Raw genomic sequence first — 22,092 nt, forward strand, 5'->3', positions numbered from 1 at the left:
AGGCGGAGGTGAGCGTGAGGCAGACCCTCCAGAATGGGGCGCTGGATGGCCCACTGGGCTTCACTTCTTTCCACGTGAATGCTTTTGTGGTGGGTGATTTTCGGGACCGAGCCACCTGGCTTGGAGGCTGGGCTGACCTTTCCGGCATGTGTGTCAGCCTGCCAGTCGGCAACCAGCAGTCGTGTCAGCTCTCACCAGGAGCTGGTATGACTCCAGGTGGGAGCAGGGAGTCACTTTAAGGAAGGGACAGGGACAGCCTTTGCACCTGATGAACCAGGCCTTTCAGCTGGAGGCAAGCATTGCTCCTTTAAGTCCCTTGGCCCTTCCCCTCATTCCCATATGAACTGGATTTTTTGTTTTTGTTTTTCTGTTGTTGTTCCTCCCTCCCCACCCCAAACTCCTGATTTGCAAGTACAGGGATTGCAGTGTGTCCATTGGCCCTTGCCTTTAGTCTCTTCTGGTTTTCTGTCCTGGGAGTCAGTCCCTTCCTCTTCTCCTAGTTTCCTCTTGCAGGCCCCAAAGGGAGGAGATGGCATTTGTCCCATATCTCTAGTTGGTCCCAACCCAGCGCATTTTATAAACTTACTGGACTTTGGAGAGGAGAAATAAAGGAGGTACTTTATAGAAAGAGGGCGTAGCGGGATATAGCCACAGTAGAGAATTTTAGAGTTAGCTGGCAGTTTGTGAAAACTTTAAAACAAATGTTGCCCTTGTGGGGGGTGGTTTTGCCTTGCCTCGACCAGTTAGGAGAGGCCGAGGTAGAGACCTGGGACCGTGTACCAAGGAGACTTGACAAGATATCTTCCAATTTGCTCTAAAATTCCACTTGGTACTGGTCACCTGGAAACCAGTGGTTTTTTCAGGTCCACTCTTGCTTTCCTCTTCTGGGTTCCATCCCGGCACTCCACACCGGCATTAGGGCTGAGGTATAGTTTCCAGAGAGCTTTGTTGGGTGGAGGTGGGGCTTTCCACTTACCTGGACTTGTTCCTTCAGGAAAAGGAGGCAACTTGTGAAAGCTTAATCCCAGTTGGGTAGGAAGAATGGAGAATTGCTGTTTGTGATGCATTATTCACATCGGCATACATTATTCACCCAGCACTGGGACATCTTGCAGCACACCAGGCGTCACTGAGGGTGAAATATGCTAAGCAACTAACATATTTCTTGTGCCGAAGTGGGGAGAATGCTGGGTATTTGGAAGTGCATCTATTAAAACGGACAATTTTGAACGACACTTTTGGGAAACCGAATTCCATAGTCAAACGCCCTGGCTGGGCGTGAGTCAGCCAACGAACATAAAGGACTTTGTTTCTCTGTTTTCCAAATGAAGGATCCCTGCCAGGGTAGTGGCATTTGTGGAGTTTTGTGAAAGATAGGAAAATTGACATTTCTGCACCAAGTTTCAAGAGTAGGCGGGATGCATAGAAACGGACCTTATTCCATGCTCTCCATTCTCCAGATGCTTTTACACGGGTGTCAATCATTCCCATGACCCCAGGTCATTTTTTTTTTAATTTACAGGAACAGTAGCCAAATGAAGAAGTCTCAAGCCAGAGCTATCTTTTCCTCTTTCAACCCATTTGAAATGGTCTTAAGTCCTTCGCATTTTGCCAACTAAATGCTATCACCCCCTCTTCCCCATAGCTCATAGCCTATCCCTCCCTGGTTCAGCGTGGCTGAACTGCCCAAGAACAAGGTGATCCCAGTAATTGAGCCTTACTAGTGCTGCCATGTTGTAGCCTGCACCCCCCTCCATCCCAGGCCCATAGGGTGCATAATAATAATAATAATAGTAATAATGGTATTTATTAAGAGCTTACAGTGTGTCAAGCACTGTTCTAAGTGCTGGAGTGTAGGTTCCAGTTAATGAAGTTGGACACAGTCCCTGACCCACATGGGGCTCACAGTCTAAGTAGGAAGGTGAACAGGTATTGAATCCCCATTATACAGATAAGGAAACTGAGGCTCGGAGAAGTTCAGTGACTTGCCCCAAGTCACACAGTAGGCAATTGGCATAGCTGAGATTAGAGCCCAAGTCCTGAGACTCCCAGGATCATACTCTTTCCACTAGGCCAAGCTGTTTCTCCAAAGATGTGGAGTTACACTTCTGTAGCCACTGGGGAGCTGGGATCAAAAGGATAAAGATAGAAAGAGAAAAGGGGCTATCGATTTAGTAAAATAATCCAAGGCATCATTTGAGTGAAGAAAGACAACAGAAGGCTGAACAAATTCTTCTTTCAGCCCCCACACAATTCCATGACATTCCCCACCACTCCTCCTCTCTGGAAAACTGGATTTCCCTCCAAATACCTGGTTTGTTTTTAAGAGTATTGGATTCCAAACCCAATCTTTAATATGTATTAGAGTGCGATTACTGGCCCTTTGACTATAGTGTGGTTCCACTCGGCCTGCAACAATAGAGATGATGTGCCAAGGGGTAGTGAGAATAACTGTGGCATTTGTTAAGTGCATACTGTGTGCCAAGCACTGTCCTAAGCACTGGGGTAGATACAAGATAATCAGGTCATTCGGTCAATGGTATAATTCAGGCATGATCTCCTTAAAATCTCCCATCCTGCTCTCCAATATTCCCCCCCCACCCTCTTCGACTTTCCCTGTATTCCCTGAAATCTCTCGCCTCCTCTCTAAATCTGCCCCCTCCACTGTGCTTCTGAACCCATCCCTTCAACCTTTTTAGCATGGCTCAGTGGAAAGAGCATGGGCTTTGGAGTCAGGGCTCATGAGTTCGAATCCCAGCTCTGCCACTTGTCGGCTGTGTGACTGTGGGCAAGTCACTTAACTTCTCTGTGCCTCAGTTCCCTCATCTGTAAAATGGGGATCAAGACTGTGAGCCCCACGTGGGACAACCTGATTCCCCTATGTCTACCCCAGCGCTTAGAACAGTGCTCGGCACATAGTAAGCGCTTAACAAATACCAACATTATTATTATTATTCCTTCATATACTGCCATCTTCAACTGTTCACTTTCCAATGGCTTCTTCGCCATTGCTTTCAAACATGCTTATGTATCCCCTATCCTAGTAAAACCCCTTCCCTAATCCCCATGGCAGTTATTGCCCCAACTCACTCCTACACCATTTCTCTCCAGACTTATCCAGAGAGTTGCTTACACCTGCTATCTCCACTTCCTTTCCTCCAGTTCTCTCCTAGATCCCCTCCAATCTGGCTTCCACCCCTTTCACTCCACAGAAACAGCCCTAAGGTAACCAGTGACCTTCTCGCCAAATCTGACGGCTTCTACTCTATTCTGATCCTCCTAGACCCTTCAACACTGTAGACTACTCCCTTCTTGAAACTTTATCCTACCTTGGATTCACTGGCACTGTCTTCTCTAGGTTCTCCTCCTGTCTCTCTCTGACTACTTCTTCTCAGTCTCTTTTGCTGGTTCCCTCCTCCCACCCTCTAACAGTGGTGTCCCTCAAGACCCAGTTCTGGGTCCTCTTCTAATCTCCATCTATACCCTCGCCCTTGAAGAATTCATTCACTCCCATGGCTTCAGTTCCCATCGCTGTGCAGATGATTCCCAATCTACATCTGACCTCTCCTTTCCTGCAATCTCACATTTCCTCGATGTCCTGCTGACATCTCAAACTGAACATGTCCTAAACTGAACTCCTTATCTCCCTACTCCAACCTTGTCCTCCCCTGTCTCCCCCACCACTGTAGACAACACCACTGTCCTCCCTATCTCACAAGCCCATAACCTTGGCATTATCCTCGATTCATCTCTCTCATTCCACCCACGTATTCGATCTGTCACCAGATTCTACTTTCACAACGTTGCTAAAGTCTGCCCTTTCTTCTCCATCCAAAGTGCCACCATGCTGATCCAGGCACTTATCCTATCCCGTCTTGACTACTGCATCTGCCTCCTTGCTGACCACTCAGACTCCTGTTTCTCCCCACTCCAGTCCCTAATTCATTTTGCTGCAAAGATCATTTTTCAACACAAATATTCAGTCCATGTCTCCCCATTCCTCAAAAATCTCCAATGGCTGCCCATCCTCCTCCACATCAAACAGAAACTCCTTGCCATTTGCTTTAAAACACTCAATCAGCTCACCCCATCCTACTTCACCTCACTGGTCTCCTACTATAACCCAGCCCGCACTCTCTGCTCCTCTAATGCCAGCGTACTCACTGTGCCCTGAGCCCATCTGTCTCACCACCGACCCCTTTCCCACGTCCTCCCCCTAGCCTGGAACTCCTCCTCCCGCCCCCGTATACACCAGACTGCCATTCTCACCTCTCCTCCAAGAGGCCTTTCCCGATAAAGCCGTCTTTTCCCGAGTTCACTCCCCTTCTGTGTATTCTTTGTACTTAGATATGTGCCCAATCCCACGGCACTTATATACATTTCTCTAAAACATATGTTACAAATTACTTATTTATTCATATTAATATCTGTCTCCCGCTCTACACTGTAAGTTCATTATGGACAGGGAACGTGCCTGCTGATTCTGTTGTATTGTACTCTCTCAAATACTTAGTACAGTGCTGTGCACATAGTAAGCACTCAAATACCCTTGATTTATTAAGCATTTACTGTGTGCAGAGCATTGTACTAAGGACTTGGGAGAGTACAGTACAATAGAGTTGGTAGACACAGTTCTGGCTCACAAAGAATTTATAGTCTAGAGGGGAGCTCCCTAGATACTTCCGAGAAATGTAGTGTCTAGGTGAGGTATCTTTTGTTGTTTGTCTTTTTAAAATGAAGTCATTAAGCGCTTACTATGTGCCACACACTGTACCAGATACGAGGGTCGATACAAGAAAATCAGTTTGGACATAGTCTTAAGCTCCCCATTTTACAGATGATCTGAAGCACAGATAAATTAAGGGACTTGCCCAAGGTTACACAGCAGACAAGTGGTGGATCCAGGATTAGAACCCAGATCCTCTCTCAGGCCCGTGCTCTTTCCACTAGGTCCCAATGCTTCCTGCATGGTCAAGTGGACAGGTTTTCTCCTGTCCCCTTGCTGTTTCCCTTCAGTCTCTTTGCTCTGTTTGTAGTGATAGAATGTTAACCAACTTCACCCTGTCAACGAGGCGTAAAAGTGGAGAATTTCCTAGCCATAACTCCTCTATTTGACCACTAGAGGAAAGCCCTTTTGTCAAAAAAGAAAAAATGTGGGGAAATGGCAAGGGAAGGATGTCTTCAGCACCTAGCACTCTAAGGGGGTGGAAAAAGCTTGCTGATTTTTAGATAACCATCTGGAGTGGGTCTGGTATTGCCTTTCTTAGAGTCTAGATTGGACTAAATAGAACTCCGATTCTTCAAGGATCCATATTGGTTACAAAACATACTGAAAAAGAGCAGTCAGTTTTTGGCCTAAAGACTTGAAAAGGGAGGGGTGGCGTATGCATTTACTCGGGCGAGAGCGTTTTAATCTTGATTCTGTGGGGCAGGTGCGAGGCTCTGACTCTTGGTGTCTGAGCCAAGGGTGGGAGCGTCGGGTTAGATGCTTGCATGCTGCCTCAACCGAAGCCTGAGCTCAGCCTGCTCACTGTAGATTTGCCTGTGTGGTTCACTGTGCTTGTGGGCTCTTGATGGTGGTTAATCATTAATCCATAAAGCATCTCTTTTCTGTCACTCAGAGTGAGACTCTTGATGTGAGAACACTGACTGACATTCTGTAACCACCTTTCTGTTTCCCTGTTGAAGTTGTCTTCTGGTTTTTAAGAACTCGCATCATTCTGTACCCTTTATTTTGGCCATTTTTAATTATTCCAATTCCCTGACAGCAAAAATACCTCCCACCCTGGCTTTAATCCCCAGTCCCCCAACTCTCCCAGATTGAAGTTAATGATAAATTTAGACTTAAGGATAGGCTTCTAAAGACAAGACCACTTAAAACACAATTTCTGTTTGATAAATTCAGGAAATTCCTATCTAAGAAAGGGTTGCCTTTCCAATAGGACTGTTGCTAACCTGCTAAAGAAATTCCTTGAAACACGTGACTTCATTTTTCTCAGTGCTGAGGATCCCCCATTAAGAGAACAGAAGCCTCCTCCTTAAACTGTCTTTTGTCTTCAGGTTAAAGAGATGATATGGGAACCCTCAGCCCAACCAGCCAACAACCTTATTCTCCGCGTTCGTTTCTCTTGAGAAGTAATTGCACTTAGTAATTGGGAGGGGACCACCCTCCCAGTTTAAGCCTTTATTTTGGTCAAAGAGCTGCCATTTGTCCTTCCAGTTGGGGTCAGTGTTCCTGTGAGATTCCTGGGTGCAATTACCAACTTTAGAGCCATCACATCAAGTAGCAGTTATGCTCGAGAGACTCTGGAATTGGTCCTGCGGGCTTGGAGTAGTGGGTAAAACTGGTGTTGGTGTTTGTGTGTATGAGTTTCAACCCTAGGCCAGGTGAAGGTGAAGATGATCTCTTTCGAAATCATATATTCCTTCCTCCAAAAGTTGAGGAGAGTTTTTGTGTTTTGTTTTGGTTTTTTTTGGCTTGACGATGGGGTCAAGAAACAAGGTGCCCTGATCTGTCCTACAGTCCAAGTGAACCCTGGTTCTCTCTCAGGGAGAGCACCTGATTCTCACTTCTTGGTCAAAGGAGAGAGCTCAGGGCTCTTCTCTATGAAAAAAGCTATATGAAAAAGGCTCTTCTAGAGAGTAGCAGCATGGCCTAGTAGAAAGATCACAGGCCTTGGAGTCAGGATGTCTGGGTTCCAGTTCTAGTTTCATCACTTCCCTGCTGTTTGACCTTGGACAAGTCACTTATCGTCTCCATGCCTCTTTGCTTATATTTAAAATGGGGATTTTATCCATATGTCTATCTCCCTCTTCTAGATTGCAAGCTATGGGCAGGGAATGTCTATTAATTCTCTTGTATTGCTCTCTCCCAAGCACTTAGTACAGTGCTCTGCCCATAGTAGGTGCTCAGTGAATATGATTGATTTGGATAAGATAGCTGTTTTCCTTCCTATGTAGACTGTGAACCCGATTTGAGACAGGGACTTTTGTCTGATCTGTTTCTCTTAAATCCACATCAGTGTTTGGTATGGTGCTAAGGACCTAGTAAGCGCTTAACAAATACCACAAATATATGAGCTGGGGACCCTTTCCGAGAAGGGCTGGGTCCTAGAGAGGAGCCAGGGTTCTGTGAAATGGAACTAGAGTTGAGAGGCTTGGAGGTGGGAGGGGAAAGGAACACTGAGAAGCCAAACAGGGAACGGGACTGAATGTGGAGGTGGGATTGGGGGGAGGAAGTGCTTCAGTTTTGGTGATTTGTGGATCTTCTTGGGGCAGAAGAACAGGAGCAGGTAAAATGAGAGGCCCAGCTAAACCAGGGCTGCACATTGGCCATACTCTTTCTCTCCTTGCCAGTACTCTGCCTCAGCTTCAACCACTGTCCCTCTTCCAGCAGTTCTTTTGCCTCGCTTTCCATGGTATCTGCTGCTTCTAGATTTTTGCCCAAAACTGAAGGAAGCCCACAAGCATAGGACCTGACTGAATTCATCTGCAGTGGATTAGATTAAGGAAAGTTGCCCATCTGATAGGGAGGGAAGAGAGAGCTTCATTTAGAACCCAAGTTTGAAAGTGTTGGGGGGAGGCACACCTAGGGGGTAAAAGTTTGGCCACTATGCCCCCACCTGGCTTGGGAAGGAGGGCTTCGTATACGCTGTGGTTGTTTCCTCTAGCCAAGAGCAAGAAACCCTTAGGGCCCTAAGAACCCATAGAGCTAAGAGGCTGCCAAGCTTTGCTATGTAAATGGCACAAATTAAGCTGAGCCCTTAGATTGGAGCTAATAGTTTCAGCCAGCTCACCCCACCCTCTGCCGCACCCGAGCTCCACCACCAATGCCATAGACAGATAAGGGCCCCTCTCTTTCCTAGAGCTGAAGGAAGGGTGTCTGATTAGCCGGGTGCCTGGGTACCTCCTTCACTACCCACATCTTGCCACCCTGCTGCCGGAACAAAAGCAAAATGAGTTCAATAATTCCTTCTTCCATGAGGGGAATATCTGACAAACCAAAAGCTTTAAAGGCAAAACCTCCCTTCTACCGAGAAAAAGCTGTGATCTCCAAACAAACATTCGCCAGGTCCAAATGTTTCCTTTCCTCTCCTTTCTGTTCCCTCCTCTCTGGCAGGTAGCGAGTGGAAAAGACCTGCTTGACACTGGCTCACTCTTCCGCTCCCTGATGCCCCTTTTCACGGCTCAGGTGGGGTGAACTGAAATGGAGCAAGCGCAAGATGATGGGGCAGAATAAACACTTCAGAGACGTAGCAAAGCACAGCCCCAACGGGCCATGGTCTGATGGGGGATTCTTGCAAAAATGGTCCAGCCTGGCTTGTGGTTGCTGCTGCCTTGAATGGAGGCTTTGGGAGGAACGAGAGAGCAAGGGGCAGATTCTGGACAGGGCAAACAGTTTGGTGAAGCAAAGGATGTTTTTTTTTTCCTTGGCCACAGTGCGGAATGGTGGGGTGGGGGCACGTGGGCCTTTGAATCCCACCAAATACGATGGACAGTTCTTGAGAGAGAAGGGACGAAGAGGGTGAAGTACAATCTGGGTAGAGAGAGCTCAAGGATGCCTCCTCCCCCAGGCTTATAACTCAGCCTGGCATCTGTCTCTCTGGGGAGTCTGTTTCAGTGGCTTTCCCCTTCCCTCTCTCAGTCAGTCAACTCCCTACTTCCTTCTCCCCCATCAGATTTTCATTCTCACAAGGTTTCGAGCCTTGACTGGGTAGAAGTCCCAAGAGAAGCTTTCACTTTTTAGTTCTCCTGCCTAATCACACTGCTCCTGTCCCCAGCCCAGCCTCCGCTCCTGCCTCCTTGGGATCCTAGAGAGAAGCACCTGGGGTGCAGAGGCTAGTTGCAAGATATCTAAAAGGCTCCTTCGGGTCCAGCTGAGGAGATGGAAGCTCTCAGCGGCAGATTCATTCAGTCCTATTTATTGAGCTCTTACTGTGTCCAGAGCACTGTACTAAGTGCTTGGAAAGTACAATTCAGCAACAGGTAGAGACAATCCCTACCCAACAGCGGGCTCACAGTCTAGAAGCAGCGTGGCTCAGTGGAAAGAGCACGGGCTTGGGAGTCAGAGGTCATGGGTTCGAATCCCTGCTCTGCCATTTGTCAGCTGTGTGACTGTGGGCAAGTCACTTAACTTCTCTGGGCCTCAGTTACCTCATCTGTAAAATGGGGATTAACTGTGAGCTTCACGTGGGACACCCTGATTACCTTGTATCTACCCCAGCGCTTAGAACAGTGTTCGGCACATAGTAAGCGCTTAACAAATACCAACATTATTATTAGAAGGGGGAGTCGGACAACAAAACAAGTTGGCAGGCATCAAAATAAATAGAATTACAGATATATAGAGAATTATAAATTTGTACAAACATACACAAATGCTGTGGGGCGGGGAAGGGGGTAGAGCAGAGGGAGGGAGTAGGGTTGCTGGGGAGGAAGCTACTGGGATGTGTCTAGGTAGGGCCTTACCTCGGCTGGTCTTTTACACACACGCCTCCACCACTGGAATGGGAATACTTATGGAATAGAAAGTTGCTTAACTCTGGTGGCCATCAAGCAAGCTAATTCCCTGGGCCTCCCCCCTCCCCCACCACTCCACTTGAATCGCGGGGGGTCTTGACTACAAAACTGAATGTTAGCAGGATAGCAGTAGGCTATAAATCAGGTGGCATAATGTAGGAACACTGCCATTTCATCATTACTTTTTTTCCCCTCCCAGGGATGAAGAAATCAATCCGTGGTATTTATCGAGCACTTATTGTGTGCAGAGCACTGCACTGAATGCTTGGGGGAATACAGTACAATTGAGTCGGTAGATATCATCCTGGCCCACAGGAGCTTGTTAACTGGGATCCCCAACTGGCAGAGTGGAAAAGTTGTGGTGTAGGGGGGAAGAGGGAGGCGATCTGGAAAGAGAGGTGAGGCAGCAGGACAGAGGATTCTCTTTGTATTTCAGGTCGAGTACGGGGAGGGAATGGAGGAACATTCTTCTGAGAGGGGGTGTGTGCCAGCATAAACATGATGCAATGTTGGGAGAAGCAGTTTGAGTGCATGTGGAGTTGGACAAGGTGCCTCTATGATAACATGAGTCCGTCAGCAAGGGGTTCTTCAGGAAGGCAACCCCCAGTTATAGGAGAACTGACTACTGCTTTAATACCTGCTAGGCGCTTAGGGAGTTAAGAGAACCAATCCTGATCCTTGCGGATTTTACATTTAGAAAAGAAGTTACAGATTAACTCTGAAGTACTTCTCCCTTAGTTAGTGACCCCTTCTGCCGACACTGACCCCCTCCGGGGGAAGTGTCCTTCTTCCAGGTTAGACAGGGCTTGCTGAAGGATTAAGACGCAGGCTCCCCCTCTGCCTTAGCTACTACTTCGGTTCAGGGTAGATAGATCGTTGGCCAATTAAACAACATGAAAGGTCACCCATGCTGAACATGATGCAAAGCGCTGCCTGTTACTTGGGTGGGTTGCCAGGGAAACCGCTGGCATGACTCTGGGGAAAGTAAACAGAATTAATGTTGTGTTTTACAACAAACACCACTTCTGTGGCCAGAAAGGAGTATTGTGGAAACAGGATTTAAATACCATATCGGCTTCCTCGTTTACATATAGTTGGACCTAAGTTTTCTAACTTTTTTTTTCAACCTGACCCAATAATCATGTGCCATAGGAATCTGATGTAGATTGGGGATAGATGTATTAAAGTAGCTAAAATCAGACTTGAACCTGGGCCCAAAACCTCATACCTCAGAGCTTGGAGGAGACTCTGGAAGGTTCCAATATTTTTTTTTTTGCCTTGTTTTTTTCTCCTCTCCCTCCGAGCCCTCTCCTGGTTCCCACCAGGCCTGAAAGAAGGTGCTCCAAATCACCCAGAGAGAGGGATTGTGGCAGATCATCAAGGGCTCAGTTCCCTTTCACTGGCTTCCCAGACCAAGGAGAGAAGCTGGGCTCGGTTTTTAAACTGAATTATTTTCTTCAACTTTTGCCGTCTGCCTCTTGGCTTTCCATCTGCTCTTACCATTAAGCTAGGACACGGGCAGCAGGGTTAGTTTTACTAGCCAGTGCTACTGATTGCCCCCTCCTCTTGTCTGTCAGCCTGGCCGTGATTCTGTTTCTCTGCTAGACTGTAAACTCCTTGTGAGCAGGGATTGTATCTACCAACTCTTTTGTATTGTACTTTCCCAAGTGCTGAGTACAAGTGCTGTGCACACATTAAGTGCTCAATAAATACCACTGATTGCTTCATTAGGACAGCGATCTTGTCTATCAACAGTATCGCAATCAGTCAGTGGTATTTGACCGCTTACTGTGTGCTGAGCACTATCAGGGGAGACAGACATGAAAATAAGTCCATGTATAATAGGGATGATAATAATGCTATTTGTTAAGCATTTATGTGCTAGGCACTGTACTAAGCACTGGGGTAGATACAAGCTAGACACAGTCCCTGTCCCACATGGGTCTCAATCTTAATCCCCATTTTACAGATGAGGAAACTGAGGCCCAGTGAAGTGACTTGCCCAAAGTCACCCAGCTGATAAGTGGCGGAGCTGGGATTAGAACCCAGGTCCTGCTGACTCCCAGGTCCATGCTCTATCCACAAGGCCACACTGCTTCTTGCGGCTATTGTACAGTGCCCTGCACACAGTAAGCGCTCAGGAAATACCATTCACTGATCGTCGGTGTGTGTGTTTGGTCCCTCAGGCTCACTCCTCACTATATTTACCCACAAGCCATCGTCCAGCCCAGCGTGGTGATCCCAACGCCCGTCACGTCTCCGTACATCGACTACACTACTGCAAGCCAGGCCTACGCTCAGTACACCACAGCTGCCTATGACCAGTATCCCTACGCTGCGTCTCCTGCTGCCGGATTTGTGGGCTACGGCTTCACCAGCGCACTCCAGCAGCCCCTAACAGCCAGCAACCCCACCACGGCGTTTGTCCAGTATCAGCCCCAGCAACTGCAGCCAGACCGGATCCAGTAAGAGGCCAGCTGGGCCAGACAGCTTACACAATGGGAGGGAGCAACGAGATGCCCAAACAATGATAGAAAAAAAAAAAAGGAGCCAAAAATAGCCAGAAAAAAAAGCAAAAAAAACCCACAAAAAAACAAATCCAACAAACTTGTTAGGTGCATATGAATACCTAAGCTATTTATATAATATTAGGGGTTGTAGAACCCTTAAAATATTGACTACGTTCATGGAGGAGAAAAAAGAAAAATAACATTATGAAGATGTACTGAAAAGAAACAAACCTACAAGTACTTGCACACTTCAGTGGTCTGCTCCCATCGCCTATCTTCTTCCTTCCCCCCCTTCCTTTTCCGTCAACCTGAAAACCTGCTGTTTACTATGAGGTACAAAAAGGTACTCAGAGAATATGAGAAACAATCTTATTTTTTGGTTGTACAAAAACTTTTTAATACTCAGATGCCTTACTGAAAAAACAAAACTATTTTTGAATATTTATTGCGACTTTATTCGCATGAGCTGTGAATTGCAGACGGAAGATTGGTAGTAAGTATTTGCCTTGTTTAATTCTCATTAACTAAATTATTATATGTAGGTAAGTTCCTAAATAATGGGTGAATCACTTCAATGTGTAAAAGGAAGTATTGTCTTTTAAGGAAAGCCGAATATTCCTTTAGTCGACGCACTGTAACATTTTTCTTATTGTAATTGTTACTCTGTTAAAATTCTCAGATTTAAGTTTATTTTTAAAAATACAAAAAAAAAAACCCCACCCTCAAGAGTACTTATTGAATACTTCGATAGATCTTTTGTTATTGCTGCAACTTATGGAGAAAATGACAGTATTTATGTAAAATAGAGGATTTGCAGGCTGTAGTCAGCAAAGCCAAGGAGAGAGCAGGAACTGAACAAAAGTGTTAACGAATAGAACAAAGGGTAAAATGACCTTTTATACCTGTGGTACGACAGCTGAATAAAAAAAGAAACTATATAAGTACATTTTTACAAAGATGGCAATAAACTGTTTAAGATTGTTACTCATTGTGACATGGTACATTCTAGGCTCTTCCCCATCCCCTCCGGACAAAAGACAAAAAATGTAATAAGAAAAACTAAAGAACACTGACCACTGAAATGGGTGACTTGCCCTTAGACTTTTCTAAATTGACACAGGGTTTGAAGAGTACCAGGTGCTATGGAGAGCAGAGATAGGTCTATTTTGGGAAGAGAAATGTACTTACACTCTCAAGGAAAATATTTACCTAAGAAAGATGCTCTCACAATTTTTAATTTTAAAATTGAAGACTGTGAAGAGCATGCTAGGTGCAGGTGTTTCTCCAAATATGCCACACTGCTCAGGTGGAAGAAGTTTAACAATAGTTTTGGTATGTGTTAAGCACTTACTATGTGTCAAGTACTGTTGTAAACCCTGGGAAGATACAAGTTAATCAGCTCAAACACAGTGCCTGTCCCTTACAAGGCTAAAGGTCTAAGTAGGATGGGGAACAGGTATTGAATTTCCATTTTACAGATGAAGTAACCGAGGCACAGAGAAGTTTAGTGACTTAAGGTTACAGAGCAGTCACGTGACAGAGAACCTAAGACCTCCGACTCTCAGGCCTGTGCTCTGTTTTTTTTTGGGGGGGGGGGTGAGGGAGAGGATGGGGTTGGTTTTTTTGTCTGTTTATGGTATTAAGCACTTACTATGTAATAATAATAATAATAATGTTGGTATTTGTTAAGCGCTTACTATGTGCCGAGCACTGTTCTAAGCGCTGGGGTAGACACAGGGGAATCAGGTTGTCCCACGTGGGGCTCACAGTCTTAATCCCCATTTTACAGATGAGGTAACTGAGGCACCGAGAAGTTAAGTGACTTGCCCAAAGTCACACAGCTGACAAGTGGTAGAGCCAGGGTTCGAACCCATGACCTCTGACTCCAAAGCCCGTGCTCTTTCCAGTGAGCCACGCTGCTTCTCTATGTACCAGGTACTGTATTAAATACTAGAGTAGATGCAAGCTAATCAGGAGGTTGGACACAGTCCCTGTCCCACGTGGGCTCACAGTCTTAACCCCCGTTTTACAGATGAGTTAATTGAAGCACAGAGAAGTTAAGTGACTTGCACAAGCTCTCAGAGCAGAGAAGTGATGGGGCTGGGATTAGAATCCAGGTACTTCCAACTCCCAGGCCCTTGCTCTTTCCCAAGGCCAGGCTGCTCCTCTTATACTAATGAGCTTGTACACTAACTGGTGTGACTGGGTCCCCTTTTACTGAAGTTAGGGCTCAATTTTGAAAAGCAATGTGGCTTAGTGGATGCAGCACAGGACTGGGAGTCAGAAGGACTTGGGTTCTAATCGCAGTTCCATCCCTTGACTATGTGACCTTGAGCAAGTCACTTACCTTCTCTGTGCATCAGTTACTTCACCTGTAAAAGGGGTATTAATACTGTGAGGCCATAAGGGTCCAATCTGATTAGCTTGTACCTATCCCAGTGTTTAGTACAATGCCTGACATGGAATGGACAAGTGCTTACAAGCGCTTAGTACAGTGCTCTGCACATAGTAAGCGCTCAATAAATACTGTTGAATGAATGAACACTTAAATACCATTTTTTAAAAATTAATTTTCCCCTAGAAATCATGGTAATTGGGGGATTCAGCTTTTTTCACAAAAGGAGAGAAAACTCAGTTAAGAACAGTTTTAAAACAATAGAGGACTTATGTTAACACTTTCCATGACATTCCTACCATGAGGCAGCAGTTTCCCATCTGTTGATGGGTCAAGTTTTCTCCACCCTTCTAAGTCTTGCCAGGAGAATTATAGATTTTTGTAAAGAAAGCTGACACGTAATTTATTGTAAGTGTTATTTCGGAGGTGAAATAAAGAGCCCACTAGATGAGTCGGGCATCAAGGTTGGGACAGAATTAAGATCTTATGAAACACCTAAGCTTTGCCATATATACTGGGGCAGATTAGCCCATTATGCTGACTGACATCCAGCGAAGCTTACATTGTTGCCAGCCTCAGTGTGGCTTCATATGGTTAAGGATCTACCACTTAACCCTGCTTCTTTCCTCAGCTCAGTCTAGAACTTAAGTTGTAGCCAGTAAATGCTCATGATCAATTGAAGACCAGAAATCTATTCAAGCCAAAATGATAGAGTGGGTTCCACACTACTTAAAAATTCTGATCAATCCACCCAATCTGAATTGGTCAAAAGAGAGGAAACAGACTATGAGGAAACTTTCACCATTTTTCTAAGTTTGGAGGAGGAAATGACAACTTGCTTGCAAATAGCTATTTGCTTGAGATGAGTTGCAGTTTATGCTAGAACAACAACAGGGTTGTTTCGTTCTCTTGTCTATAGAGTAATTTATCAGTAATTCTTTTCGGTTTTCCTCCTCTGCTAAACACCACCAGCAGAGCCTTCCCCGACTAGGTCCTCATTCCCTCTTCTCCCACTCCCTTCTGCATCACCCTTGAACTTGGATTTGCAGCCTTTATTCACTGCTCCCTCAGTCCCACAGCACTTATGTACCTATCCGTAAACTATTTATATTAATGTCTGGCTTCGTATCTAGACTGGCAGCTCACTGTGGGCCAGGAATGTGTCTACCACTTATGTTCTATTGTGCTCTCCCAAGTGCTGAGTACAGGCAAGCAGTAAGGGCTCAATAAATGTGACTGAGTGCAAAAGAAGATCAAATACACTGCCTTGGGCTTCTTGTTGGAATGCAGCCTTATCATTTGCCCATTCTCTTGTTTCTCAGCTTTATGCTTTCACGGAAATATCCCGATAAATACCTGATGGTGGAGCTTAATTCATTTTAGAGAAAAATCACTTGGAAAGTTGGTAAATTTTTGTATTTAAAAAGAGGATAAATACATTTCTGGCCTACTCTGGGGCAGAATTAATTGGAGGGACCCCTGGGATTCTCCCAACTCTAGGATTCCATTAATAACAACTGTGGTATTAAGTGTCAAGCACTGTACTCAGCACTGGAGTAGATACAAGTTAATCATATCAGACATAGAGTGTCCCACGTGGGGATCACAATCTAAATAGGAGAGAGAACAGGTACTGAATCCCCCTTTTGTAGTTGAGGAAACTGAGTCACAGAGCAGGTAAGTGACAGAGCCAGGATAAGAACCCAGGTTTGTGTTTTTTCCATCAGACCATGCTGCTTCCCACTGATTCCATTGGCTGTCATCATCAATCCTTCAGCACAGGTACTTGGGAACAAATGTTTACGGCAGAAATGAGTGCACACTCAGTGGATGTTTGCTGTGTATTTTGGTGAGGAGGGTGTTAGGGACCGAGGGAACTCTGTTTAACAACGCTAACCTGTTTGGAGACAGAGCGCCAGGGTGTTGGAAGAAACGGCTCGAGTGTATGCCCATGACATTGGAGTTGGTGAGCACCTGCAGCGTGAGCTTTCCTTAATGTGGGGTTCTGCAGGAACACAACCCAGCCTTTGTAGGCAAAGTGGTTGTAACGAGACAACTCACAAATCGAGAATGAAAACCTGGCTAGTCCAAGATGGTTGGTAATCCTGAAGATTAGGTTATACTTCCAGGTGACCCAAATGAAATTAAATTTAACTAAGCCAGTTTCTTCTTTTTGTTGTACCTACCACTTCTCTATCCTTCCTCAGATATAGTATGCTCACCCACCTCTCATCTCAGTGTTCACCTCGTGCCAAAACATATGGTGACCTGAGGGAAACCTCCAACTTCATTTGATCAATTCCAGGAGAACCCTTAGGCTGGATTTCACCCTAACACAGCCAATCAGTGATATTTGCTGAGTGCTTACTCTGTATAAAACACTTTACTGAATGCCTAGAAAAGTACAATAGAGTAGGTAAACGTGGTCCTTACCCTCAAGTGCTTTCAACTTATTTTTGCTTGGGCCCAACTGGTTCTGGGCCTTCCATCTTTAATTTCCCTCCTCATATAATGGGCACATACCAAAGCTCAGATACATGTAAACGGATAGACTTAATTCAAAGAGGGTGTCTTCTAGATTGGCATCAAATCCCATCTTTGTTTTTTGTGGTGAGTTACCCTCCAGACATGGAACAACATTCTCAGGTTCTACTTGGAAGGCCTCCATGGCACAACGATGAGTCATACAGACCAGTTGGGGCCCTGCCCTAAAGTCATTAAGCAGATTGAAATAAATGTATGTATTTTTCCTGTAATCTCCAAAAGGCTCTTTAAATGATCCTTTTATTGCATGTTAGAGGGCTGCATAATGTCATTTCTATCATTTTCAGATAGTTCTAATCCAAAAATGAAAATTCTGGAAGATGTCCTTTGGAGACCATTGTTCCTGCATTTTTAAAGTTTTATTGAGCTACTTCATTTATTGCATCTGACTTTTGTATGAAATGACTGTCCAGTTTTGTTCTGTGTGAACCAAGGGTTTGGTGATTTAGAAGTTGGCGATTTGAAAAGTTTTATCTAGCAGATGGCTGCCTAAAGGAGGGATGAAGGTGCAGCATGTTGGAAACTTGGTAAACTGAAGGGGAGGGGAACAGATGGATTTAACAGTAGTGGGACCTGTAATTGTCATTGTTCTTGTTGTTCAATATTAAAGTGACTATTTTTTTTGTGGGGGGGGGGGATGGAGGGGATGGGACGTGCACGGGGATGTGGCCTAGACGTGGCGGGCCCTCCAGGAAGTGCTGCAATCATATCCAGAAACACTCATCCAGGCATACCTACGTATGTACTAGCTTTCCTTTCTTTAGCAGTGGGGCCACTGCCATTGCTTACACTGTGGAGCTAACAGGCTGCATCCTGGAGGTTTCCTGCATGGCAAAATCCATGGAAAAACCGGGAAGGACCACTGTAATTTTAATGTTGGGAGAAGTGGCCGCTTCTGCCGTTGAAGGGCCACTGTCCCAGTGGCTGTTGCGTTCTCTCCTATCGTTCCTGCTGGGAGGGGGACCCTCCAGCTGTTTGGCAGATGGCAAGTCTGAACTCCCAAACTCAGGGCTATCCCATCTAAATGGGTTATCTGTTTACTTGGCCTTCTGTGCAACCTTAGGGAAGCCACTTAACCTCTCTGAGCCTCGGTTCCCTCGCCTGTAAAATGGGGATGAAATACTGTTCTTCCTCTCCGACTGTGAGCCCCGTGGGAAATAGTGAATGTATATTAACTGTTTATAGTATTATCTTCCTCAGTGCTTAGCCCATAGCAAGTGCTTAACAAATACACCTCTCTTTCTCAAGATGAACTGAGCAGGTAGTGTACTAAGGTAAAGCTTGTCCATAAAGGAGGAACTACAGAGTGTGGAAATCAGAAAGATGCCACAGAATTTGGCCCAGCAGCAGGTTGTCATCACAATCTGGTGTCAGTGACCTTTGTGAAGAGAGGCTGAAGGTCTCTCCGTCTGGTTGCCAGTGTCAAAGATAAATGATCCCAGCTGGTCTGACTCCCCTGTCACAGCGGAGTAGCCAACCATTAACATGAACAGTGGGAGGGAGAGGGGGTGTGGGAGGCCCCAAGGCAGGGTAGAGGCAGGATTACAGAATGTCTCTCCCATGCAAGGCATATAGCCTTTTTGATGGATTTTTCGTGGCCCCAGTCTGGCCCATTCCTCCAGGCTTTAAGTCATTGAAAACTTCAACTCACACATAGGACCCAGTGGTCTTCTCTAGCAGCTGTTCTGGCCCAAGTGGTCTCTGCCCTAAGCCAGGCTCCAGGGGCTCATTCAAACTCTGTGAACCAAGTGGTTCCACTTGATCTTGCTTCCCAGTTATTTCTCATTCCACTCCTGGACTAATTTTCCTCCAGAGAGAAAGGATCACGAGAGGCAAAGAGCAGGGGCTCGATCAATCAATGGTTTTTATTGAGTACTTTGTACAGAGCACAGAACTAAGTATTTAGGAGAGTATAATACAGTTGGGGGACATGATCCCCACCCTTGAATAGCTCGCTCAGAGGTTTGAAAAGCCTCTTAAGATTTGGGGTAAGATTCTGAACATAAACTGTAGCTTCACATTAATTGCAGGGCTTTCAGAATTTGCTGGGGTCAGGGACAGATAGAGAGGGCAAGAAAACAGTCCAGGTCAAAACCTGAATCGGTTTTCCTTAACACTATTGCTGTAATCAATCAGTTGTAGTTATTGAGCACTTTCAGTGTGCAGAGCACTGTACTAAGCACTTGGGCGAGCACCCTTATAATAGAGTTGGTAGACACATTCCCTCCCCAGAAGGATCGTACAGTCTACAGGGAAAGAATCTGTAAACAGGTTCATCAGGGATGCTCATCTTTTTCTCACGTCCCAGATTCCTTCATTTTTGTATATGAAGGGAATGTCTCAATCTCGGACAGGACAGTTGTAGATTTCTTAAATTCAAATCAAGATTCAATCTCCCTGGGCCTTTTCTTCCCTGAGAGGTGTCTCCCTCTCCTCATACATCTAAATTTGAAACACTGCCGGAGGTCAACAAGGTTAGTAAACAACTCCTCCAGCTGCTCCTGATAAAGAGCTAGTTAGGTGGGGGTGGATTTAGAATCCCCGGCACTCTAGACACTCCGATGTGAGTTATCTTGTTAAGACACTTGTGGGGACTGAATATTTCCTGTTGGAAACCTCAGGGTGTGTAGTTATCAGCCTAGCAACACGGAACCGGCTGAAGTGAATTAATGGCCTCCTGGTCTTTAATGGCACTTTAAAATCCCCAGAGAGACAGTAGCCGGATTTGAGGGCATGCAGTTTTTGAAAAGAATTCCACCCGCCACGGTTTTAGTACATAATACAGAAAGTCAGCTTACAAGACTCACATCTCTCGTTTCGGTTTTGAGGAAGAATAGCAGTTTAGATGGTGTCCTCTGAACGTATTTACCCCTCTCTGATTAAAACAATGAAAAGAGCCAGTAACTTTCTTTACAAAAGAGAAACTAGCACTTAATTTAATTGTTTTCAATTTCATTTGTGGTCGCCCACTGGGGAAAATGAGAACCTTCTACCGGTCTAAATGATGAAATTGACTCTAAATCACCAGATTTGGTATAGATTCAAAAGTAAAAGGCAGAGAGGGGGCAGGCATTGGACAGATCGATATCTGTGCCTGCGAGTGAGAGGACTGCAACATCTCTATTTCCCCTCCACTCCAGATCAGAGCCAAAGAGCTAGGAGAAAAAATGATTTGGCTCCAAGATCTACAGGCTGCATTTACGGAGTATGGCAGAAATACCCAGTAGTCCTGGACGAATTGAGCAGCAACAGGTTGAGCAGTATAGAGAGACTTTAGGAAAGCCCATGAACTACTGGTTGAGAGCGCCTCTGCTCTTTCTAATGTTTCATTCGACGGTTCCAAAAATGATCACGTCACCATGGAAACAGTTTCCTGGGGAGAGGAATCCGGCCCGTTTTAAGAGCTCCGCAAACCACAAAACTGCCATGCCTCTCCCATGCACCCATTTCCCAACACTTTCTGCCTCCCACCGCATAGGTCGCAGGGGAATCAGGGCCACCCTCTGCACTACATCACCCCATCTGGGGTGGGGTGGGGGGTGGGGAAGAAGTAGGCTAAAGGTCAGGGGGTTGCTGGGGTAGGGAAGAGAAAACTAGGGATATGCTTCCTACTAAAAAGCCAATTTGCTTGCCCGCTCTTTTCCCAGTGACTACAAGGATCCTGTGATGGAAGGGATCCAGAATTGATGGAAGAGGTGCCTCGGAGCGCTGTGTTGGGGAAAACGGTCTGGCTTGTCACCAGCGTTCTCTAGCTGCAGCTGATTGCGCTCTAAAGTCCTGGGCGAAGCAGTGTGGACTAGTTGAAAGAGCATTCAGCTGGGAGCCGGCAGTCCTGGGTTCTAATTCCAGCTCCTCCACTGGTCTGCTGAGTGAGCTGAGGCAAATCACTACACTTTTCTGGGCCTCAGTTTCCTCATCTGTAGAATAAGGATTCGGTATCTCTTCTCTTTCCCTCCCCCTTAGAAAGCAAGACACATGTGGGGCAGGGACTGCATCTGCGCTGTGTCTACTGAGCACAGTGCTTGGATTATAGTAAGCTCTTAAACCCCACACAAGCTAAATCCCACATGCTCTCTCCACAGGATCTGTTTTGTGGTATTGAATTCATGCTCAGTGTTGTCTAGCATCGGGTAAGGGCTTCTAGAGCTGCCCACATGAGCGTTGTCCAAACTCCTAGAAGGGAAGATCAGGGCTGTGACTGTTTAGTTTTCTTTGTTCAGGAGTAGATAAGTGCTTCACTGTCATCGGAGGAGGAGAAAGGAGATATGAGGGTGATGAATTTACTCAAGGAATAAAAGTAAGTTCTCTGCTACTGTCTAATGTTGAACTGTGTCCTCTGAGAAGCCCCCAGACCAGCTATCCTGGTTAGAAGATCTTGGAAGGCTGCTGGGGAAACTGGGCCATGAAGGAGACTTGAGGCCCCCAGTCTCTGTGTCAAGTCAGCAGCGTGAGCTGATTGTTCCCTCACCAGCTGCCCTCTGTCACCTTCCCTCAAGCCCTTGGTGCTGCTTTCTGGACAGGGGTTCTCCTTAAAGATACCCAGCTGGGAGGGCCATATTGCCGGAGGAGAAAGATGGAGGTCCAGGGTAGAAACAAAAATCCAAGTTTCTCCCACCTCCGTCCCCGCCTGGCCTTGTGTCCTGTGCTGACCACTTCACTGCTTAGCGATCTTTCCTGATCTATCTCTGTCTGCCCTTCCCTCTCCTAGGTGTTTTGAGGCTTAAAGTAGGTTTAGAAAGCCCACCAAGTCCTTTGGGGTAAATGTGCTGGAGAAACACAAGCAACACTGCTCAAAATTTTATCTCCTGTGTTTTCTTTTATGACCCTAAAACAGAGAAAGGGAGAAGTGCCAAGCAAAGCTTGCATCACCCTCTTCTTCCTCTCCTCTCCCCACTGCCCCGGCCCTAGCTCTCCCGTCTTTGTGGCTGTATGATTCCTGCCGATGCAGGGGTTCATTTGTTCAAAAAAAAAAAACAAAAAACAAAAAACCTAAGCCTAGATGAAAAAACATCCTGAAAATAGTTTGAATAACAAAGTCAAATGACTCTGACGTTCAGAAGCCAGAGAATGGCTGGGCAGTATCAGCACATAGTCAATGGGTCATATGCTCCACTAGATAGTTCC

The 22,092-nt window shown here is 45.8% G+C and overlaps 1 protein-coding gene across 3 annotated transcripts in view; it reads left to right on the plus strand.

Annotated features, from left to right (window-relative positions):
* The window catches only part of RBM38 (RNA binding motif protein 38), a 35,636-nt gene that overhangs the window by 9,361 nt on the left and 4,183 nt on the right, over positions 1–22,092 (plus strand). Inside the window, exons 4-5 of one of the 3 annotated variants that reach the window (XR_003761502.2) lie at positions 11,706–12,522; positions 16,152–17,342. Coding sequence is in view for 1 of the 3 variants with exons in the window: in XM_001510435.4 (XP_001510485.2) it covers positions 11,706–11,988 (283 nt within the window). In the remaining 2 variants the exon portion in view is untranslated. Of the gene's footprint in view, positions 1–11,705; positions 13,014–16,151; positions 17,343–22,092 lie in introns of those variants that run through there. The other 2 variants (XR_005660266.1, XM_001510435.4) reach the window with 2 other exon arrangements.

This window comes from Ornithorhynchus anatinus, chromosome 8, assembly GCF_004115215.2.
Source record: "Ornithorhynchus anatinus isolate Pmale09 chromosome 8, mOrnAna1.pri.v4, whole genome shotgun sequence".
NCBI classification, from domain to species: domain Eukaryota; kingdom Metazoa; phylum Chordata; class Mammalia; order Monotremata; family Ornithorhynchidae; genus Ornithorhynchus; species Ornithorhynchus anatinus.